At 52.2% G+C, this 22,365-nt stretch overlaps 2 protein-coding genes across 8 annotated transcripts in view; one reads left to right on the top strand and one right to left on the bottom strand.

Moving 5' to 3' along the window:
• Positions 1 to 212: 212 nt before the first annotated feature.
• On the bottom strand, positions 213 to 11,475 carry CUNH16orf71 (chromosome unknown C16orf71 homolog). Its single transcript, XM_032843743.1, has 9 exons — positions 11,439 to 11,475; positions 9,452 to 9,624; positions 8,928 to 9,056; positions 6,542 to 7,039; positions 4,477 to 4,591; positions 3,082 to 3,205; positions 1,871 to 1,999; positions 1,450 to 1,563; positions 213 to 689 (listed from the first exon to the last, which is right to left on the bottom strand). Exons 2-9 carry the CDS (start codon positions 9,572 to 9,574, stop codon positions 407 to 409), a joined length of 1,515 nt encoding a protein of 504 aa, XP_032699634.1. The 5' UTR covers positions 9,575 to 9,624; positions 11,439 to 11,475; the 3' UTR covers positions 213 to 406.
• A 718-nt stretch (positions 11,476 to 12,193) lies between these two features.
• The window catches only part of ANKS3 (ankyrin repeat and sterile alpha motif domain containing 3), a 35,261-nt gene continuing 25,089 nt past the window's right edge, over positions 12,194 to 22,365 (top strand). For 3 of the 7 annotated variants that reach the window (XM_032843732.1, XM_032843733.1, XM_032843734.1), the window contains exons 1-3: positions 17,190 to 18,026; positions 18,225 to 18,346; positions 19,555 to 19,636. In XM_032843732.1, the coding sequence (XP_032699623.1) occupies positions 17,589 to 18,026; positions 18,225 to 18,346; positions 19,555 to 19,636 (642 nt within the window). In that variant the 5' untranslated portion in view covers positions 17,190 to 17,588. Of the gene's footprint in view, positions 12,466 to 12,498; positions 12,692 to 15,322; positions 15,495 to 17,189; positions 18,027 to 18,132; positions 18,347 to 18,974; positions 19,118 to 19,554; positions 19,637 to 22,365 lie in introns of those variants that run through there. The other 4 variants (XM_032843736.1, XM_032843735.1, XM_032843737.1 and 1 more) reach the window with 4 other exon arrangements.

The raw sequence follows: 22,365 nt of genomic DNA on the forward strand, positions 1-22,365 counted from the left end.
TCGATTCTCTTGCAAGACCCTTTCAACCCTGAAATTCTCTAAATATGTTTTACTTAAGTTTTAATGTTAGGAAGAGCTTGCTTGATGCCAATAACAGATGCACAGCAAAGAGGGGTACAGACACAGGAGAGAAAAAATTGGACAGTCTCACTGTCGGCACAGACCGTGCTCTCTCTCTGGGGTCTGCTTCCCAGGCGCCGTCAGAGGCGCTGTCATCATGCGCTCTGTACGGTTGTGTTCTGGTGTCTTTGCTCTAAGTGCATGGAATGCCCCACAGCCCAAGGGTCCCCGTGCTGCAGAAGCAGCACCTTGTCACGGAAACAAGGGAGAGCCAGGGGCCAGGGCATGCGGATGGAGAGTGGAATCATCCCATCCAGCTCCTCCTCCCTTCGGTTCCCGGAGGCAGCTACGGTTGGCTCAGGGGAGGCACCAGGGCCTCCCTGGCCGTCCCTGGCCCAAGAGCGTCCCCTAGCGCCCTGGGACCTCCCCCTGGGCGTCTGGCTGGGGTGTTCTGGGGCTCAGCCCAAGCTGGTACATGTTGCTTCCTCCTAGTTGTGGAGCTGGCTGGATCTTCAGGGACCTGAGCCTTCTGGCCGCTGGGACCCCCAGTGGCAGGCCAGTTGGGCTGAGCCGTCTTCTTCCGAAATGCCCTGAGCTGCTGGAGAAGCTGACTCTTCCCAGTGCAGTCCCTGTGACACAAGAGACGATCAGTCAACACCAGACCTCCCCACAGGAAGGGGCCAGAGTGCTTCCAGAATTGTGTTTCCTGGTTCTCAAGACGGTAAGTGAGAGATTTTGGCCTCTCAGCCTGTGCTGAGTCACAGGGCATGTCAGCCGTTCAAGGCTTCTGGGAGCTCACCTGTGTGACACTTCTCAGCTCAGATTTTTTTTTCTTTTTTCCTCTGTGCCTAGACATGTACTTGAGGGGGAAAGCGGCCTTGGACTCTGACATTCCCAGAGGACAGGATCCACAGGCTTTGCAATTCCAAAAACGAGATACAGCATATAAGTCTGAGTGGCCCCAGGACCCCTGTGCGAGGCCTCTGCCCGGTGGGAAGCGGGCCGTCTCCAAATGGGACACTGCACTTCCTCTTCTCATTTCTAGCCAAAAACCATCACTTCATTCCATCCCAACAACTTCACTTCCAGTGCTATCAGGGGTAGGGTGTAAATCGATTTGAGAAGGTATTTTTCAGAAGGAAAGCACTACTCCCTTCTCAGGAGTGAACTAAGGTATTCTTGGTGATGTTGGGAGGACAGCAGTCCAGGCCGGGCCGCAAGTGAGCTCCCACGGCCACCACCTAGACCCCTCTCCCCAGACCCACACATACTGTCCCTGTGGGTACAAGACAAAGCTGAAAGCACAAATGTTCAGTGTGTGAGGCTGAGGGCTTGCGTGGAAAGCAGAGATGGGACGTCCCCAGGTGATGGGAGCCCCTTGGTGGTTACCGTAGCTGCCGGGGGGAAGGACTCTCCTGCTCGGGGGGGCCCTGCTGGTCTCTGAGAGCCACTGTCTCCTCTTCCTCCTCCTCGCTGTCAAAGGAGCTAGGGCTGGGGCTGGAGCTGGAGAAGAGGAAAACGGGCTCCATGGGATGTGCCCCAGGCCACCCAGGCCTCCCTGTTGATGCAAGGCCACTGGGATTTCCTGCCAAGTAGTGGAGGGACACCCCCCAGGGCGATGTACCAAAGCTCAGATTCTGTTTGCTCAGAACTCCACCTGGGTTCTTGCCTCCTTGTAGGGAGAGTCTGCTGATGGGACCAAGCGGGAGGGTTGGCCAGGCTCAGCTCCTGGCTGAAAGCACTTCTCCGCTGAGTGGTGCTCTGGGACTGCCCACACCAGCGTGACTCCCACCGTCACCGCTCCCAGTACCTTTCCACCGACCCGGGGTCTGAAGGCTCCGAGGGCCGCAGATCGATGAAGATGGTGGGAGGCTCTGCTGGGCTCCTTAGCTGCCTGCTCTGGGCCAGGCCCAGCTCAGCCTGGATGCCTGGAGCAGATCTGAGATGAGAGAGCAGGGCTTTTTGTCACTCGGTGATGACAGTGTGGCCTGGGCTAGGCCCTGTAAGCGCACCTGCTCTTTTGCTCTTCAGAACAGCCCTCAAGATTGGGCCGACACTGTCCCACGGGACGGTCCGTGGTGCTGGAAATGTTCCATATCTGTGCTTCCCAGCGTGGTGGCCACTTGCTACAAATAGCTACCTAAATTTGCTTGTAAGCTAGTTAAAATTAAATTTAAAAATAAATTTTTAAAATTCATTTCCTCAGTTGCACCAGGCACATTTCAAGGGTTCAATAGCTGCGTGTGGCCAGAGGCTACCGGTTGGACAGCACAAGTCTAGATGCTTTTTTTTTTTTTTTTTTTTTAAACTTACGTATTTGAAAGAGACAGAGTATAAGCAGGGGTGGGGGGAACAGTGGGAGAGGGAGAAGGGACGCACACTCCCCTCGGAGTGCAGAATCCAAAGTCATGACCTGAGCCAAAACCAAGAGTTGGTCACTCAAACCACTGAACCACCACCCGCCCCTAGATATTTCTATTGGTCACTGGGTTGCCAGGAACAGGAGGCCACTCCCAAGTAGCTTGGATGAAAAGGAGAATTCATTGGCTCTCAGACTCCTAAAAAAGAGTGGGAAGTAGGTTTTAAGGGATCCCAGTGCCCTGTGCCCACCTCTGCCCTTCCATTCCCACCCAGAGACAGGGAGATTCTCACAGAAAGGCTCTGATCGGCCTGGCTCGCGTTAGACTCCAGGGCTGGCCTAATTAACAGCAGCCAGAGGGGCAGGGTCCTACTCTGGGGGAGCCATGTGGATGCTGAAGGGAGGGTTCCCAGGGCGTGTGCAAGAACAGGTGCTTTGGGCCTTGAGTCCCAGCTCTGCCACGTATGGCCCAGGTAGGTCAACCTCTGAGCCTCAGTTTCCCCATCTGTAGAATGGAGATAATGGCAGCACCTACCTGATCAGATTCTTGAGAGGAAATGAGAACTGTGCCTCAGTGCCGTACCCAGGGTAGACCTGATACATGCTGCAAGGGCATGGCCAGTTCCAGAGAGAGGACAGGCTGTGGCTGGCAGAAGTCTCACCTGCTCTCGGCCTCGTGCTGCGTGGTGTCCTGGGCTATGTTGGCAGAAGGGGCTTGCGACTGGGCGGCACACAGAAGGGTGAGCTGTTCCATGAGCCCGTCCTGGCACTTTGGCCGGGTGTGGTCTGATGGGAGAGCGGGGAGGCTGCTGAGGGGGACACCCATGCTTTGACTTACAGCAGCCTGAGCCTTAGGACCCCTTGGACTCCCTCGTGTGGGTCTACTGTGGACCCCCTCTGCCACCCACAGCCCTCTATGAGGACCCCACGTCCCCAGCTCTGCAGGACCAGGGGAGCGATCTGCGCGCAGGCCCCGTGCCAGTAGGAGCGACAAGGAATGGTTTCCCTCACTTCCTCACCCCCCAGTCCCACTCGTCAGAGGGAACCATAATTAGCAGTTCTGTGTGTTCACTTTTTTAAAAAAAATCTCAACAGAATTATTCTCTATAGATTTTTTTCATGCAAGAGATTATGTCATTCTATGTTAACATAGATTCTCGTCACTGAGTTTTAGCGCGTTCTGTGGTGTCCGAGCCTGACTCCTGCTGGATACTGAATATGGGTCATGCCCAGGTTTTCCCAATCATAAACAGCGCTGTAACGAACATCCTCGAACACACATCCTTGCCCACTGGGGTGTGTGTGGAGGTTAGACGCTAGCAGTTTAGTAAGGGGGTCAAAGGCTTCCATGGTTTTAATGAGAGTGGCTTCTGCCACACTGCCCTCCCTAAAGTGTCTATCGGTTACAGCACAGGCCAGCCCCTGCCTGCGCTAAGGCTTTAAATCACTGACAAACAAAACCACGTTGAAAAAGCACTAGGGGCTCTCAGCCACAGAGGAGGTTTGCTCTGGAAGTGGAGGCTGGAACCCCCACCCCTCCTCGCTCCTGCCTCAGACCAGCCTCCACTCTGGAGAGGGGATGAGGAGCTCTCCTTTTATTTACAGAACTGCCCAGAGCAAGGGCACACATGCAGTGGCAGTCATCACATCCCTGGCTTGCTTTGTCACTGGGGAGGTGAGTGGAGGCAGGGTGTGCGTAGCCGCTGGCTGAAGGACAACAAACCCCAGATCTCTTTGCTTCCAGAAAGAGAGGAAGGCCCGAGGAGGTGGGCAGGAGGGAAAGGTGTGAGTCAAGGGTAGGGACCAGTGTGAAGGTCCCCCTCTCCTATCCCCAGACCCTCATCCACTCCCAACACCCAGTAGGGGGTTATATATATAATGAGTGAGTGAATGAGTGGATGGAAGTTTCCACGGACTGGCACCTGTGTGTTTGGGACCATGGGGCCTGAGCAGCAGAGAGGACATGGTGGGCTGCAGGGTTGACCCTATTTTACTGAGAGGGCCTGGAAGGAGCTGCTTGTGGGCATGCATTTGGGCCCCGGCATTCAAGGTCAGACCTTGGCCCAGGCGGTCAGCTGCCCACCACGTGGCTCTAGGTGCGCGATCTCCCCTGTCGCCTTCTTGCCCTGCCAGACTCTGAAGGATGTGATCCAAATCCCACTCTTCAAGTTCCTGAAATAATTAAAGCAGTGATTACGAGGCAGTGCAGGGTCCTGGTGGCAGGAGTGCCCGATTCCACAGCTGCTGTGACCAACGGAGGCCATCGTGGGTCATTGCGGGTGAGGAATCCCCAGGGTGTAGGTGCCCGGCCACGGGGACACTCTGTCACCCGCACCTCCTGCCATCTCCTTCCTACGGCTTTTTTGAGCAATACTTTTGTTTTTGGTACAAAGACTGTTTGGCCCAGAAACCCAGTGTTGTCTTAAGCTCCTTAGGTTTATACAGGTTTAGTGATGGGAGGTTTAAACATTTTGCTCTTTAAGATTGTTCTGGGCTGGGGCACCTGGGTGGCTCAGTGGGTTAAAGCCTCTGCCTTCGGCTCGGGTCATGATCTCAGGGTCCTGGGATCGAGCCCCGCATCGGGCTCTCTGCTCCGCAGGGGGCCTGCTTCCTCCTCTCTCTGCCTGCCTCTCTGCCTACTTGTGATCTCTGTCAAATAAATAAATAAAATCTTAAAAAAAAAAAAAAGATTGTTCTGGGCTGGTGCTGTCACAGGAGGACTGGGAAGACAGCACTGGGGGATCCTGGCTGTGATGAGAGGAGGGAGGAAGTGAAGTAGGAATTGGTGTTTCTTGTGGACCCTCTCGCAGCGCTAGAGGTGTGTGAAAACAGGTATTTCAGGGCAAGCAGAAAGGAAAGAATGGCTTATTTCAACAGCACTTGATGAGAAAGGAATTGGTAAAAATGACTTTCATGTACAACCTTCATGTATAAGCTAAGGCCAGTTTTCTCTAAGTTGTTAAGAAAATTAATCAAAATTTGCAAATAAGGCAAAAAAAAAAATCGCACAATGTTTAAATGTCATGCTAGAGCTTCCCTGACGAGCCCACCTCCTGGAGGCGGGGGTAATTTGGTTTCCACAGGCGACCATGTTATGACTTTGTAAACCTGAGAAACAGGTGCAGTGGTTTTCTGTCCCGTAGAGATGGTAACCCTGTAGGTAACGGATAGCTTTGCTGCTTGTCGGATGCTGACCGATTTTGTACTTCATGTGCCATTTTATCTCAACATCCCTTTCTTTCTCCCCAGAATTTTACAAAATCCTGCTTTCTCATAATCTCTCTGAACCGGCTTTGTCATCCTGCTGGTTCCCTCATTAATGAGCTAAATACTCACACTATCTGTATGAAAATGAAGCCTTGACCATTTGGGCAATTATGTTTTAACAAAGTTTGTTCTGTATCTCATATGTGGTTGTCTGTCTTTATAAACATGCTTTGGATTAGTCTCCCTTCCTCCCTCCCTCCCTCCCTCTCCCTTTTTCTTTTCTTTTCTTTTCTTCCCCTCCCTCTCTCCCTCCTTCCCTTCCTCTCCTCTCCTCTCCTCTCCTGTCCTCTCCTCTCCTTCAGTCTTCTTGCTGTTCCTTGTTCTTGTTACCTCTACTGAGGATGGTCCATCTGCCACGACCACACACCCACTGAGACAGGCATGACCGCCCGCTGAAGGACCTGGGACCATGGACCTAGGGGCCTGTAGTTATTGCTGTAGACTAAATGTCTGTGTCCCTCCAAAACTCACAGGTTGAACTCCTAACCCCCAGTGTGATGGTGTTTTACAGGTGGGGCTGCTGGGAGGTGACTAGTAGGTCCTGAAAGTGGAGGTCTTATAAAAGAGGGCCAGAGAGTTTCCTCGCCTCTTCCACAAGGACCCGGCCAGAAGATGCCATCTGTGAACCTAGAAACAGGCTCTCACAGACATCAGATATACCAGCGCTGTGGTCTTGGACTCCCCAGTCTCTGGAACTGTGAGAAATTAATTTCTGGGGTTTAAGCCCCGCTCCCCAGGTCTATGAGAGTTTATCACAGCAGCCCAGACTAGGGCAGGTGTCGTGGGCCAGGCCTCAGGTTGACACCGTGCAGGGGACCTCCCCTCAAAGGAAGCGCGGGCTAGGGGGTTCCCTACCTTGAGGGAAAGCACCAGAAGTCCTTCCCGGGGCCCCTCTGGGGGCGTTTCTGGTCTCAGACCTGCTGTTGCCTCCTCCACCGGACTTCGGTCACTGCAGGCTGGGCCGCGGGCATCCCAGGTAACTTTATGGAGTATGTTCTTCTCAATCATCTTCCTCCTCTCCCTTCGGGGGGCTCTGTGGTCTTTGGAGTCTGTGCTCCAACCAGCTGGTGAGGCAGCACCTGGGGGTTCTGTTTTCAGGTCATCTTCCCAGGGGGAGAAGGTGGCTTCTCCGTGTGGCTCCCGGGGGGAACCCTGGGTGCTGAAGGACAAAGACCCACGGTTGCCTTCCTCCCACGTGGGGGTGTCCGCAGGCACCCGAAGAAGGGAACTGGTCTCACCACAGCTCTCTACAGGCCTGTCAGGATCCCCGCCTTGCACAGAGGCAGAACCCTTTGTCTTTGCGCCCCCCTTACTCCAGCGTCCTGCAGTGAGTTCCACAGACACCACACCTGCCTGCAGAGAAAACAGGTAGGTGTCCTTAGTATCCTCAGAGACGAGCTTCAGGGAATTTGTATGTGGGTGGTAAAATATGTGTGTAACATGAATTTGCTATTTTAGTCATTTTAAAATATTCAATGGCATTAAGTATATTCATAATGTGCAGCTGTCAGCACTGTCTACTTCCAAAGCTTTTTTATCACCCCAAAGGGACTGTGCCTCCCCGTTCCCCAGCCCCTGGTAACCTCCAGTCTACCTTCTGTCTCCGTGGATTAGCCTATTCTAGATATGGCATCTAAGTGGAATCCGACAACTTTGGTCCTTTTGTGTCCTCGCTTAGCTTATGTTTCCAAGGTCCACTGAGGTGGTAGCCTGTGTCAGGACTTGTTTCCGTGAATGTTCCATTGTATGGACACACCACGTTTGGTTTGTCCGTTTGGTTTGTTGATGGACACAGGTTGTTTTCACCTTTCGGCCACATAGCCGTTAAGGGGTGGACAAGAAGAAAGCCAGGCCCTTCGACTGCAGAGCAAGCCCATGGTTTCTGCCCCCATGAACACCGCGGTGCAGACTTTCCCGTCACAAACTGAAAAAAATTCTCCAGGAGCGTCACCGAGGTAATTAGAGGAATGAAAACAGCATGAGATAAAGTCCTGTGGCCATCGCTGCACCCGTACTAACCAGAGGGCTTGGCAGCCCTGGGAGTTTCTCCTGTTTGGGATTATACTTCCAGGCATGGCTGAGTGAGTGGGGGACATCTGTCACGGTGGCGGGTAGGAGACGTGCCCTGCTTGGTTCTGTAGGACGACCCTGTGTCAGGGCTTGCACTGAGAGGGACAGACTGCCGGCGCAGAACCACTCTGCCCACGCCCGTATGGAGAGACTTGACCAGACTCCAGAGCGGCCTCCAGCAGCACAGGGCTAGAATGACCCCCCCCACACACCCCCTGAGAAAGCTCCATTCTGCAGGGAGAACTTAGTGTTTGTTACAACCACACCTGACCTCCCTTTCTTAGAGCATTTACCAAAAGCGGTTATTTTTGTGAATGTGTGTCTCTTATAACCCAGAAACATCTGTCATGGGCCCTTCAGGAGGACCTGGCCTCTGTCTCCCTTCTCCGTGGGACTGCCGACTCCCATACGTGCCGGCAGACACACCTCCTGGCCTGGTCACACCCACACTGACCGGCTCTCTGTGGTCGTTCATGGCCCTGACCCTAGTGGGCCCTGTTCTTCCCCTCCCTGCTTCTCCCTTTAAAACCCCTGTCACCTCTGCACAGACCAGACGGAGCTCAGCTCTTTCCCGTGCTGCCAGCAGTTACTGAATAAAGTCTGCTCTCCCTGCTTCGTCGGAAGTCTGGCAGTGTTGGCCTTAGGCAGCTTCCCCCATTCCCCTGGCTAATGAGTGACGTCTAGTCATAATAGTTAAAATGGAGCTAAGCCAGTCTCTTGGAGCTTTAACAGGAGCTGAACAGGCCTGACCGGTTGGGGACTTGCCCAGTGATGAAACCGTATTGATGACTTCTCTTTATAAAGGGAGCAATTAATTTTAAGCACCAAGCCATTAGTTTTTGGTAGAGTTTTCGGTCTCTGGGAAATGGAAAGACAAGAAAATGGAAATTTTGCTCTGATGGTTGGTGATGACTAACTACGATACTTAGTTACGGAGTGTGCTGTGGTATTTCCTAATTGTTTCTTGCGTTCATCTGGCCTCTCCAGCTAGGGGCACCTTCTTACCTCTGAATCCCCACTGTCACCATTATTCAGTCAACAAATGTTTGGGGAGTGCTGGGGTTTTAACCTCTTTGAGCTCCACTGCTGTTAGGGTCTAGTGGACACTCACACCCCATTCTGCCCTCAGGGGCCCAGCGTCCTGGATCCCTGGAGCCTGCTTCGTACAGACCTCAGAAGGCCCATCAGCTGTAGCAAGCCAGGCCCTGGCAGGGTCTTCAGCCGGCTCCTCTGACAAGTCTGGAATCAGGGCAGTTTGATCTCGCTGGAAGATGAACAGCTCTTCTGGCCCGCAGTCTGACTGTGGACAAATGAGAGGACTTTTGGGTTACAGGGCAGTGGACAGAGCCGGGGGTGGGGGGCTTCAGGCTCGAGCTGCCCTTGCCATGCTGCTGCTCTTGTTCTTGAAAAGGCAAAGTTGGCTCCATAAATGTTTGTTCAATGAATGTATGTTACCATTTCAGTGCATCCTGATAAGCTCGTGGGGGAATTCTCCAGTCATGGTTTGGGGTCACTGAAATGGCCTGGGAGGATTCTGAGTATCAATAAATGTATTCAGAGAATAAAAACCACCAAGATTATGACAAACACAGAAGCTGAAAAGCTCCAGAGCTGTCTGTGGGGCAGCAGCATGTTCGCCCTGGGAAGGAAGGGCAGTTGGGGCCTAGAAAGAACAGGAAGAAGGCACTTGCTTACCAAAGAGGAATCTGAATCCAGTGATGGGAGCTGCTCCCTGACGGCCTTGAGGATGGCATCCCAGGGCTCTGTCTGGGAGGCCCAGAGAGATGAGGACTCCTCATCTTTGTCTGGGGATGCCATGGGGGCCCAGGCTCTGGGGTGCTTCTCAGCATGCCATCATCCAAGCAGCCCTGCAGGGGACACGGGGTGAAGTGCGAGGGTCCCGGGGCCAAGGGTCAGGAGCTCAGGGCAGGGTAGGGAGAGAGGGCTGCCTTTTCAAAGCACCTACTACACCGTGGGGGATGAACACAGACTCCCAGACCTCCTACTTGATTTCCCTTCTGGTTATGCAGGTTCCTGCTCCTGTCGGTCCCTGTGCCCGCACTCTGTGTGTGGTGCAGGTGGGGTCCAGAAGCAGCTGACCCCTGAGCAACACGGCTTTGATCTGCGCCAGTCCGCTTGTATGCAGATTATTTTCCTATAAACACAGTGTAGTACTGTAAGTGCATTTTCTCACGATTTTCTTAACTTTTTCTTTTCTCTAGCTTATTTTATATGGGAATACAACATATAAAACATTTACAAAATATATGTCAATCAACTATGTTACCAGTTAGGCTTTCAATCAACAGTAGGCTATTAGTAGCTAAGTTTTGGGGGAGTCACAAGTTGTATGTGGAGGGGTGCCTGGCTTGCTCAGTTGGTAGAGCACGCGACACTTGATCTCGGGGTTGTAAGTTCCAGATCCACATTGGGTAGAAATTACTCAAAAATAAAATCTTTTTTTTTTTTTTTGTGGGGGACCCTGGGTGGCTCAGTCGGTTAAGTGTCTGCCTTTGGCTCTCAGGTCATGATCCCAGTGTCCTGGGATCAAGCCCCACATCGGGCTCTCTACTTGGCGGTGGGGTGGGGGGTGCTTCTCCCTCTGCCCAATCTTTTTTTAAAGATTTTATTCATTTGTCAGAAAGATAGAGAGCAAGAACAGGGGACGGAGGGGCCGAGGGAGAGGGAGAAACAGGCTCCCAGCTGACCAGGAAGCCCAGTGCAGAACTTGATCCCAGGACCCTGGGATCATGATCGGAGCCAAAGGCAGATGCTTAACAGACTGAGCCCCTTAAAAACAAAATCTTAAAAAAAGGTCTATGTGGATTTTTGACTGTGTGTGGGGGGTGGGCACTCCTAACCCCTGTGTTGTTCAAGGGTCAACTGTATATAGATATATATATAAAGATACATAGTAACCTAACCTATGTAAAGATACATAATAACCATAATAACCTATACATAGGTAGGTATATGTATATGATAGAGTATCTGTGTGTATGACAAATAGACTATAAACTGTATCCCACATAACATAGATACTATTATTATCTGCCTTTTACAGACTCAGAGAAGTTATATTGTCAGTAAATGGCAAAAATAGAATTCGTATCAGAGTTAGAGGGGATTTCAAGCTCACTACACTTTACTGCCCCCTTACACAGGACTAGGCATTTTGGAGTCCTCAGGAGATATTTTTGGGTTCACTACTCAGATTAACCTCCTCTACCCAAGCATTTAACCAGTATCCTCCCCCTTTTGTATCCCAGAGTCTAACAGGAGAAAGCCTGGTCCCTCAGGGGTCACGGTGGCTTTAGGAATGTGGGATGATGGTACTTCAGAGCCAGTGTCTGGACGCCCCTTGCGGCACCAGAGGCCACTGGTGCGTAGGTGACGGGAAGAGAGCCCACGGGCCCTAGCCCTGTCTAGCTAATATCCCATTAGGGTAGCAGCAGGAGATGTGATGCTTCTGTGGTTAGGGAAGCAGGGGCAGGAGTTCGTGCACCCTGAACTGCTAACAGCAGGGTGGAGACGCAACTCATATACACATCAGCGGATGCTTTTTTGGAAACGGGGCTCTGTAGGGCCGATTGTAGGACAGCAGAATCACTGAGGTGAAAGCGGCTACCAGAGACTAGGTTCTTCTAGATAGGCAAGGCAACAGGAGAGGGAAAGGCTCTACCGGATGCAGGAACAGCATAAACAGTGGCTCAGAGGAGAGGAGATTGCCCAACAAGTTGGGGGAAGAAGGAATCCGTTGCTGGAATTTGCGGTGAGAACGGACCAGATCGCGCAGGGTCCTGAACGCCCAGGTGAGGACTTAGGCTCATTCAGCGGACTGGGGTTAATGCCTAAAGGTAAGCCAAAGAGCCGCTCCAGTCTCCTCCGAATCCTGGCGGTAAGTCCATGTCCGTTTCTTGGCAGCAGCCCGTTAGCCCCGCCCCCGGCCCGTCCTGCCTGGAGGCGTCCCGTTGTTATGACAACCAGACGCCAACGGCCTCCCGGGTCAGGCCTTTAAATATCTAAAGCTGGGAAAGAGGAAAACACATCGCCGACCTTCCCACCCACCCCTACTCCCCGTTTCCCGCCGTCCTGTCCAAATCCCGACCTGTACCTTCGCAGCTGCTGCAGGCCCGAGGCCACTCACCTCAGGCCTCCCCCTCCCCTCTCTGCGCGGTCCTGACAGGGCGATAAACAGTCTGCACTGCGTTCCTCCGGTCGCGCTCGCCCCCTCGGGCTGCGGCGCAACTATTGAGGCTGTCACGGCCTGCGGAATCCCCCCAACCCCTTCTCCGGAATCTTCGATGACTGGGCTGCCACCGCACTATCCTCCCTGTTCCTCTTTCGGGACTTGGCGCGTCCTGCCTCTCTTGAAGCAGGATTGGTTCTCCCGGCCAGGGAAGGGGCGGGGCAGGGCGAACTCCCCCTGTTCATTGGCTGCCGTGGACGTCACCCAGCGAGCCGGGCGAGCTGACCGGAAGGTTCGGCTGCGGGAGGGACGAATTGCACGGCGGCCCCGGGAGCTGCCCCGGAGTCCCGCGACCGTCCCGGCGTGCTCCGCGCCTCCCGCAACTACTTCCGGGGCGGGAGCGGGGCAGTGGGGTACGGGCGGTGTGGCGGCGATCAGCGCGGAGGGTACCCGGGCGTGCCTGGTGGTGAGCGGTCCGGCCGGAGGGCGTGCGGCGGCTGCTGCCGGGGGCCCAGCGCAGGTAGGCTGCTTGGCGGCCGGGCCCCCGTGTGGTGCCGGCACCTGCAAACCCGCCTGCGGGGCCCGCCGCGCGAGTTTCTGACTGCGTTACCCCTAATGCAGCCGCGCGGCGGGGACTACGGAGCCACGTGCCGTCTAGAGTTACCCGGAGGAGGCGTCAAGGGACGTCAGTGCAGTCGGGGCTCGGGGTGCTCCCGAACGACCCTCCCCAGGGCCTGAGAACCAGGGTGGGTACCCCGGTCCCCGCGAGGGGCACGCGCGCCGGGACGAGACTTCTTCCCTGTAGGCGTGGAGGCCTACCACCAGCGTCATTATTTTTTAGTTAGGGGTTTTGGTCGCTGAGCAAGAACACGCATATTTGGATGAGCGCACTCGTTTTATTCATAACAAATACCCCATCATTGTAGAGTTTGTGGCATGTGGTGGGGTGATAAAGGCAGTAGCGGTAGCTTTGTGTGCCCTTGGCATCTGAGTTCTCCCTCTCTAGGCCCCTTGAGCCGGGCTGGGTGTGATCGCCACCCTGCAGGGTGTCAGCTGTGTGAGCCTCCCTCCAGTGATGGGAGAGACCACGTGGGCTCCACTCCAGAGAAGGCATTTGGAGTAGAAGAGACACACCTGCTGGAGGCTTGAGGGTTGTACTGAAAGGCCCTGAACGGGCACTCAGCTTTTTTGTGTTCTTACCCGGTATCTTTTGGCCACGACTGTTCAGGTTGAGGTTTCTCACCTGCAGAGTGAGAAAACTGGCTGAGCTCAAGCTCTTCGGGTGTGAGGAGGTGGCGGTGGTCCAGAAAGCAGGGCTTTGCTCTGAACTCCGATACCTGCAGCCCCCCTCACATGTGCACATAGTCTGGCCAAATTGGTGGCCTGTTGCTTGTTTGGGTATCTCAGCTTGTTACCTGGAGCTTAGAAGCATTCCTCAGTAGAGGCTGAGGTCCTAGAGGCACCTGTGAATTGCTGGGGCACCTTTAGGCCATCTGAATGGACCCAACCTTTGTTTTCTCCCTTTTCTATACTTGTTTCCTTGTTCTTTCCTACCCATTGTATAGTAGGAGACAGATGTTACTCTTGAACCTCAAGGTTCTAACAGGAAGTATTGATTTGGTTAGGATTCCCAGGATAAGGGACTGTCATAATCACAGACTTTTCATCCTGGTGCTGTTGCATCTCTGGGAAAGTTCTCTCACCCCACCGATTTACCAGTCTATGATCCCCCCCCTCCCATCCCCGCCCATCAGCTTTCCCACTTTCAAGGAATTCATAGTTGGATTCCTACTCAGTTAACGTTTGCTGAACACCAGTCACATCCTAGTTTCTGTGCTGGGACTTTCAAGATTTGTTTAAAAAATTTTTTTCTTGCAGGTTTTATTTATTTGAGAGAGAGTGTGTGAGAGAAAGGGACCACTAGCTGGGGTGGGGTGGGGAGGGGGAATGTAGAGGGAGACGCAGACTCCGCACCAAGCAGAGAGCCCGATGTGGGGCTCGATCCCAGGACCCTGGATCATGACCAGAGCTGAAGGCAGATGCTTAACCACTGAGCCTCCCAGGTGCCTTTGTTTAAAATTTTTATACAGTAAATTCATTCATTTGGTGTTTGGGTCTGTGAGTTTTGATTAATGTATAGAGTCAACATACCCACCAATCAAGATACAGAACAGATACATTACCCCCAAATTCCCTCTTGCTCTCCCTTCATGGTTCTCCTATTCCTGATCCCTAGTACCACTGATCTGTCCTCCAGCTCTTCAGTTTTGTTTTTTCTAAAATGTCATATGAGTGGAATCATACAGTAGGTAGCCTTTGAGTCTGGCTTCTGTTGGCACAGTTGTGTTTGAGATCCATTCATATATTGTGCATATCAACTGTTCCTTCTGCTTATTACTAGCATTCCATCATCTGCCCTTCTACCATTTATTTGTCCATTCTTTCATGTGTTTACACAGCAGCCCTTTGAGCTATGTCCCCATTAGACAACAAAGAACTGGGGACTGGAGGTGTTAAGTAGCACAGCTAAATTCTGATCTAACTCCAAGTCCAGGGCTCTTTGTCACCACACCCAAGGTGTGATTTGGTCCAGTGACTCAATTAGCATTTCTTGACTGCCCATCCAAGAGATTGTCAGGCTTTCTGAGTTGCTGGAGAATTCCCTTTGCAGAACTGGGGCCTGAGGCTTGATGAAGGGAAGTATTCACTGCAGCGTGTGACTCACCGTATATGCTCCTCTTCTTCTGTCTCGTGACAAGCTCACCAGTATTAGCAGGATGGAGCTGCCCAAACCCATGAAGTATTTATTTATTTATTAATTAAAGATTTTATTTATTTATTTATTTGACAGACAGAGATCACAAGTAGGCAGAGAGGCAGGCAGAGAGAGAGAGGAAAGGAAGCAGGCTCCCTGCCGAGCAGAGAGCCCAATGTGGGACTCGATCCCAGGACCCTGAGATCATGACCTGAGCCGAAGGCAGAAGCTTTAACCCACTGAGCCACCCAGGCGCCCCCCATGAAGTATTTAATGAAAATTTTCTTTTTTTTAAGCATTTATTTACTTATTTGACAGAGCACAAACAGGGGGAATGGCAGAGGAAGAGGGAGAAGCAGGCCCCCCCACTGAGCAAGGAGCCCAAGCAGGGCTCCATTCCAGGACCCTGGGATCATGACCCGAACCAAAGGCTGACACCCAACCGACTGAGCCACCCAGGCGCCCTAATGAAACTTTTCTAAGTCTGTCCCAGGAGTTGATTGCCTTGAGTCTGCTAGAGTAGTGCCATAGCCGGTCTCTGCCGGTAGGAGTGAGACCATCCTGTTTCAGTCTCTGGAACAACCAGAAAGGAAAGACCTGACCCCTGGATCTCCCTCTGTAGTGATGTCGGAGCTCAGCGACGAAGCCAGTGAGCCGGAGCTCCTGAACCGCAGCTTGTCCATGTGGCACGGGCTGGGGGCTCAGGTCAGCCGGGAGGAGCTGGCCGTCCCCTTAGATCTTCACACAGCTGCTTCCGTCGGCCAGTACGAAGTGGTGAAGGAATGTGTGCAGCGGTAAGCGATCTCGGGAAATGTTTCTTCTACCTAGATTTTGAGTTGTGTCTCTGTGGCTTCAGATCCCAGGCAGAGCTGTCAGTAAGCTCATGGGGCCCCCGCAGTGGTGGATATTCCGTGCACACAGATTAGTCCCTGCGCCTGTCAGTAATGATTCATGCTGGACACTAATAACGAAGTCAGTTTGTATTCCTCGGAAGAAAGGGTTTAAACTGCGTAGGCTTAGGAGACATTTCAGGTTTTCTTTAGAGTCATTTTATGTTTTTTATGAATTGCAGAAATGTTCAAGCAAAACAAAAAGAAAGTTAGAAAATGATGCACTGTGGCCTTCTTGCCCCAGAAGGTTCATTTTTAGGTCTTTTGCCTGTCCCTTCAAGCTTTTGCCATAGAGGAGGACAAGGTGGGGGTTTATCTTCCTCTCTGGGAATTGTCCCCTGCAATCTTACACGAATGTTAATGTGGTTTGAAGAAGGATCCATCTCCTCCCCTCCACCCCCCTTACCTGTCTACCTCCTTGTTGCAGTTTTTCATTGACAACTTGGAGAAACAACCTGAGTCCGTACCCTTATGTGCCTCTTTCAGTTCCTGGGGAGCCAAAGCAAAGCCTCGTGTAAGCCCCAGGTTTGGTTCCCAAGTCGTAGCCATCACTTACAGTCAATCGAGTACAAGTGCAGGCCTGTGGTAAGGGACGGTCTGTTGTACTCCTGTACCAGGTGGCCTTACGAATGTGCATCTGGGTACACAGGCGGCACATTCCTTCATAGGGTCGCTGAGATCCCAGTTACAATGGCTTCTTTGGCATTCTTGGGCTTTTAAGCCTTTGGGTGTGCTGTTTAAGTGCACAGCCCTGAATGGCTCCACAGGGGAGAGGGGAAGTGTTTGTGCTCTGGTTGGGAATGTGGCCCAAAGCTCGCCCAGGAGCGTGAAGGCAGAGGAGGCCTCCCAGGGAGGATTGAGCACGACTAGACATGTCAGAGCCTCAGAGATGCTCTGCCAAGTTCTTCTCCACGTGGAGCTGAGCGCTCCCTCAGTGAATGCACGTGGCCAGGATGAACTGATCTCTCTGTGCTCTCCCAGCCAGTGGCTGCCACTGCATTCCCAGGACCAGGACTTTCTGGAATGGCTGCCTGGGTATCCCAGAGACTTTAGAAAATGCTAGGGAATGGAAAATAATTTTCTGGTGTGCCTTCCTGTGTGTGTACCTCTGAGAGGCATAGACTGTGGATCGATTGTCGGTTGTCACCACTGGAGGCAGGGATTGTGTGAGAGGAGAGACCATGGGGCGTGATCTCTTTTTTTTTTTTTTTTTTTTTTTTCCTTTTTTGCCTATTTATTTGACAGAGATCACAGGTAGGCAGAGAGGCAGGCAGAGGTGGGGGAAACAGGCTCCCTGCTGAGCAGAGAGCCCGATGCGGGGCTCGATCCCAGGACCCTGGGATCACGACCTGAGCCTAAGGCAGAGGCTTTAACCCACTGAGCCACCCAGCCGCCCCGGGGCGTGAACTCTTCAGGCTGTCCTGGAAGTGGATGTGATTTCCATCCCCCAGCCCCACACTCTGGGCTGGGAAGCCCATGGTTTTTTTCCTATGGCAAATACTTTTCCAGAATTTTGATGGAAATCAATGAGAAAGATAGGATTCTCTGGTCAGTGATTTTTTTTTTTTTTTAAATCAAAAACAAGTGTTGAAGTGGTCAGTGATTTTTAAAGAATGTTTCTATAGGATGGGGTGACAAGCGAGAAATTGTCCATTCTCTGAGTCCCGTCCCCTTTCCCTGTCCACCCAGCCCCACACTGGCAGATTCTGGTCTGTTGGTAGAAGGCAGTGAAGGCTCCAGGTCATAGTTCCTTGATTCTGGCACTCCTGACAGTCCAGCCAGATCATTCTCCACTGGGGACCCGTGCATGTAGGGTAACCAGTTAGCCACATCCCTGGCCTCCATCCCATAGATGCCAGTAGCTTTTCCTTCCCCAGTTGTGACAACCAGTAATGTCCTCAGACTTTGCCATATGCCAAAATTACCCCTAGTTGAGAACCATCTGTGTAGCTGGGGGTAGGACAGAAGAGTTGCTGGCCTTGGGTGGGGCGGGGGGCAATGACATCGTGCAGTTGGAGGAGGAGGATGGCTCTGAGGACTTGGCAGAGGCGGCTGTACAGCAAACCGAACGGTTTCCCCACCTGCCTCCCCTCCCCCGTGGTGTCCTGGGTGGCCAGTGACCTCTGCTTCCTGGCTGTAGTTCCCGCTCTTTGTCTTGGCCCGGCCTCGCTGCCAGCTTTGGTAAACCTCACGTGTGAGATGGCTGGACATGGCTGGCATCTCTTGCGTTTGTTTAGGAGAGAGTTAGATTTGAATAAGAAGAATGGTGGTGGCTGGACCCCGCTGATGTATGCCTCCTACATCGGACACGATACCATCGTGCACCTGCTGCTCGAGGCGGGGGTGAGCGTGAACGTGCCGACCCCAGAAGGGCAGACTCCGCTGATGCTGGCTTCCAGCTGTGGCAACGAGAGCATCGCCTACTTTCTCCTCCAGGTGAGCGCCGAGGAGACTCAGTTCCAGAAACGCGTGGGGCGTCTGGCCGCTCTGGCGGAGACGTGAGCCGCTGCAGACCATGGCGTACGTGTGCTTGCTCTCGTAGCCACTTGGATTCTTGCACTGCGACGGCCTGGAGCACGCCCACCCCACACAGAGGAGCTGAGGCTGTAACGAGCATTCTGTGTTCTCTTGAAGCAAGGTGCCGAGCTGGAAATGAAGGACATTCAAGGCTGGACTGCCCTCTTCCACTGCACCAGCGCTGGGCACCAGCAGATGGTCAAGTTCCTTTTGGACAGTGGAGCGAATGCCAACGTGAGGTGATTACCAGGTCTTTAGTGGTCGCTCTAGCTCTGAGGAGGGCAGCTGGGGAGGCAGCCACGGGCGGGAGTGCAGGGTAGCCCCTTCCTTGGGTAGAGGGGACAGGCCTGCCCACGTGTGGGAAGCTTGTGGGTAGTCCCAGCTTCTTCCTGCATCTGTCAGGGGACACTGGGTGCAGCACTTTCAGTGCCCTGAGCCTCATTTTCTTTATCTGAGAACTGGGGACAGCAATACCTATGTCACGGAGGAATTGTTCGAGGAATTATGGGTTTGTCATACACCAGGGGCCTGGTGGCCTAGCGAACGGCACTTGATTGACACTAATTGCTAATTCCTTTTTCCTTCTTGTCTTTTGTCTATATCCGGTGAGCCGATGCTTGAAAGCAACGTTCATTTTTATAAGGTGGAAGTGGTGTTGTCTAAAGCAGTCATGACAGTTATCCCCTTTCAACACAGCACGTACCAACCCAGCTTCTAGGCGGGCACGGTGCACGCCCCTGGCTGCAGTCGCCCCCTGTAAGACGCACCAGAGTTTCACATGCCACTGAGAAAGAAATGCCACTGATTAAAATGCCACTTGCCTACTGAATTTAAGATAAATTCTGACCTCAGAGATGTTAAAATGTGAAAATGCTGTGTTTTGGAATGGGTTTTAGCTTGGTTCCTGTCTTCTAGACCAGTGTGAGAGAAGCAAGGGTCAGGAGGCATCTGTAGACAGCGCTGGGCGAATCGGAACCAAGCACAAAAATAAGCATCAGATCCTAGGCAAAGTAAGGACAAAGTAGATGACTCGTCCTAGAGCTTTCGGGAGGGTTCCTGGAGAATGCTGAGCTCAAAAGGTCGGATCTGGTTAGGTGGACGGGTGATGCCGGTTTTCTGTGTGCAGTGAAAGGCAACCGCTGCTTTTCGCTTGTAATTAAAACGGAGATTTAAGAGATGGACGGCGCAAGCAGCTTAGAGGGAGTCAAGAGCGGGAGACAGATTGTGTTGAGGGAGAAAGACTAGAGCTGGTGGTAGAAACAAAGATTTATGAGGCTCAGGTGTCGATAGGAACTTTTCTTATGTCTCCCTGCTCGTTCTAGGGGGAGGGAGACCTCGACGCTTAGGGACGGGTGATGGGCCAGCTTGGGCTTGTCTGCGGCAGGAAAGCTTCTGCCTGGCTGAACTCCTCTCCGCTAATCGTCTGGCCACGGCCTCTGTCTTGCAGGGAGCCGGTGTATGGATTTACTCCTTTGATGGAAGCAGCTGCCGCTGGCCATGAGATAATTGTGCAGTATTTTCTCAATCACGTAAGTGACCCTGTTTATTAGCTTACGGTTGAGTTAGAGCAGGTGGGGAGTCCTGTTCCTAAAGTGTGAGCTGTAACAATTTTCTGCTGCACAGAAGTAGCTGTTCCTTGTTTTTTCAGTACATTTTTATTGTGTATCCTGATGCCAAGTGTTGAGCAGTGCTCGGGGGTGCAGTGGTGAGTGAAAAAGATACCTATTCCTTAATAATCTTGAAAATGCTAATTTTTGAGAAGTATGGAAAATATATTTTAAAAAACAGATAACGCTTACCATCCCGTCCCTTAAAAACATCATGAAGGTGTAAGAAGGCTAAGATCTTCCTTTTCAACCACCCATGGTTCCTCCCCAAGATGCCCACTTGGTTTGGTAAAGAGACAGCCGCGGACTTCTCCGCTTAGGAAGGCCTGTTTCTAGACAGGTGCGCACGCCTTGCTTGTTGTTCTGGACAGAGTGGGATTCCACTCTGTGTTGATAGCTTTTAGACAATTGCTGAATAGGCCGTAGACATTTTTTCCTTATATCCCATGTATAATCTGAGCCATCATTAATTTAGTTCCTTATTCGTCGAAATTTAAGTTTCTGGCATTTTACAGTTACGAACAGCGCTCCAGGAGCGGTCTCCGGACGGGCAGCCTCAGCCTAGATGCAGGTCCGCGCTTCCGTCGGAGAGATTGCTGGTGTTCGCACGAGACGTTTGTTAGGTCCTAATAGACAATTTAAACATGGGCAAAGGATATGCATAGACATTTCTGCAAAAATGATCTATAGATGGCCGTAAGCACATGAACAAGCGCTTGACATCATCAGTCATCGGGGAAGTGCAGAGCAAAAGTGCAGGGGCGCCTGTCGTATAAGGAGACGGTAACAAGAGTCGAGGAAGATGTGGGGACGTTGGAACCTCGCACTCGGCTGGTGGGAGGGCGAAATGACGCGGCCTCTCTGGAGGACAGTCTGGCAGGGCCTCACACGGTTTTAAGCACAAAGCTCCTGTCTAACCCCGCCGTTCTCCTAGGTACAAACCCAAGGGAACTGAAAACAGGTCCACACAAAAACTTACACACAAATGTCCATAGCAGTGTTATTCGTGGTAGCCAAAAAGTGGAGGCCCACGTGTCCGTCAGCTGGCAGATGGAGAGGTGAAGCGGTCGCTCCGCACGCGGGAGTGTCAGGCAGCTGGAGACAGGAGTGAAGTTCTGACCCCCACAATAGGGATGAGCCTTGAAAATGTTACCCTCGGGCGCCTGGGTGGCTCAGTGGGTTAAGCCGCTGCCTTCGGCTCAGGTCATGATCTCAGGGTCCTGGGATCGAGTCCCACATCGGGCTCTCTGCTCGGCAGGGAGCCTGCTTCCCCCTCTCTCTCTCTGCCTGCCTCTCTGCCTACTTGTGATCTCTGTCTGTCAAATAAATAAATAAAATCTTAAAAAAAAAAAAAAAAGAAAATGTTACCCTCAGTGGGAGGATGCAGACACTGATAACCATGTAGTGTATGGTTCGTTGTTTTTGTTTTTTAAAGATTTTATTTATTCATTTGTCAGAGATCACAAGTAGGCAGAGAGGCAGGCAGAGAGAGGAGGAAGCAGGCTCTCTGCTGGGCAGAGAGCCTGACACGGGGCTCGATCCCAGGACCCTGGGATCATGAACTGAGCCTAAGGCAGAGGCTTTAACTCCCTGAGCCACCCAGGCGCCCCCGCACGTATGATTCTTTTTATACGAAGTATCCTGACTAAGCAAATTTGTAGAGCTACAAAGCAGAGTAATGCTGATCTAGTAATGCCGGCAACAGAGGGTGGGAGGGGAAGGGATGGTGAGAGATGGAAGTATTGGGGAGAGGGTGGCGGTGAAGGGGTACAGGATTTCTTCTTAGAGTGAGGAGAATGTTCTGAAATTCATTGTGGTGATGGTTGCGCGCCAGTGAATTATCTACTGTGAGTGGGTGAATTGCATGGTATGTGAGTTTTATCTTAATAAAGTCATTAAAGGGCGCCTGGGCGGCTCAGTGGCTTAAAGCCTCTGCCTTCGGCTCGGGTCATGATCTCAGGGTCCTGGGATCGAGCCCCGCGTTGGGCTCTCTGCTCGGCAGGGAGCCTGCTTCCTCCTCTCTCTCTCTCTGCCTCCCTCTCTGCCTATTTGTGATCTCTGTCTGCCAAATAAATAAAATCTTAAAAAAAAAATCATTAAAAAGTGCAGCAGGGATGAAATACGAAGTCCTAGCAAGTTCCCACTGCAAACGTTGTCTCTTTGGCCTCCCCCTCCAGTAATGTTTGAAGGTGCCCGCTTTTTCATGTCTTCACCAAGCCCTGGAAGTTGCTCATCTTACGTTTTTGCCAGTGTGGTGGGAGAAAAGGGACATCTATTTTGTTTTATCAGTGTGGTTGAACATTTAAAAATGCATTTATTGGCCGTTTGTATTTATGATTTGTCTCTTTTTGGGTTCCACTTTATTGGATAGTTTAGCAAAATAAAATGTTAACATGCTATCTTTCTTTTAAAAAAGAATCCAAATGCCCCCCAAGGGCGCCTGAGTGGCTCAGTCAGTGAATTGTCTGACTCGGGGTTTTTGCTCTGGTCACGATCTCAGGGTCGTAGGGTCGAGCCCTGCGTCAGGCGGAGCAGGGAGCTTGAGGTTCTCTCTCCCCTGTCCCTCTCCCCTTCCCCCCCATCCTGCGCTCACATAGACTTCAGAAAAAAGGAAAAACAAGGACTTGGGAACGGTACCCTCATGTGGTAAA

This window comes from Lontra canadensis, unplaced genomic scaffold (genome assembly GCF_010015895.1).
Source record: "Lontra canadensis isolate GAN:19392208 unplaced genomic scaffold, GSC_riverotter_1.0 scaffold143, whole genome shotgun sequence".
Lineage (NCBI taxonomy): Eukaryota > Metazoa > Chordata > Mammalia > Carnivora > Mustelidae > Lontra > Lontra canadensis.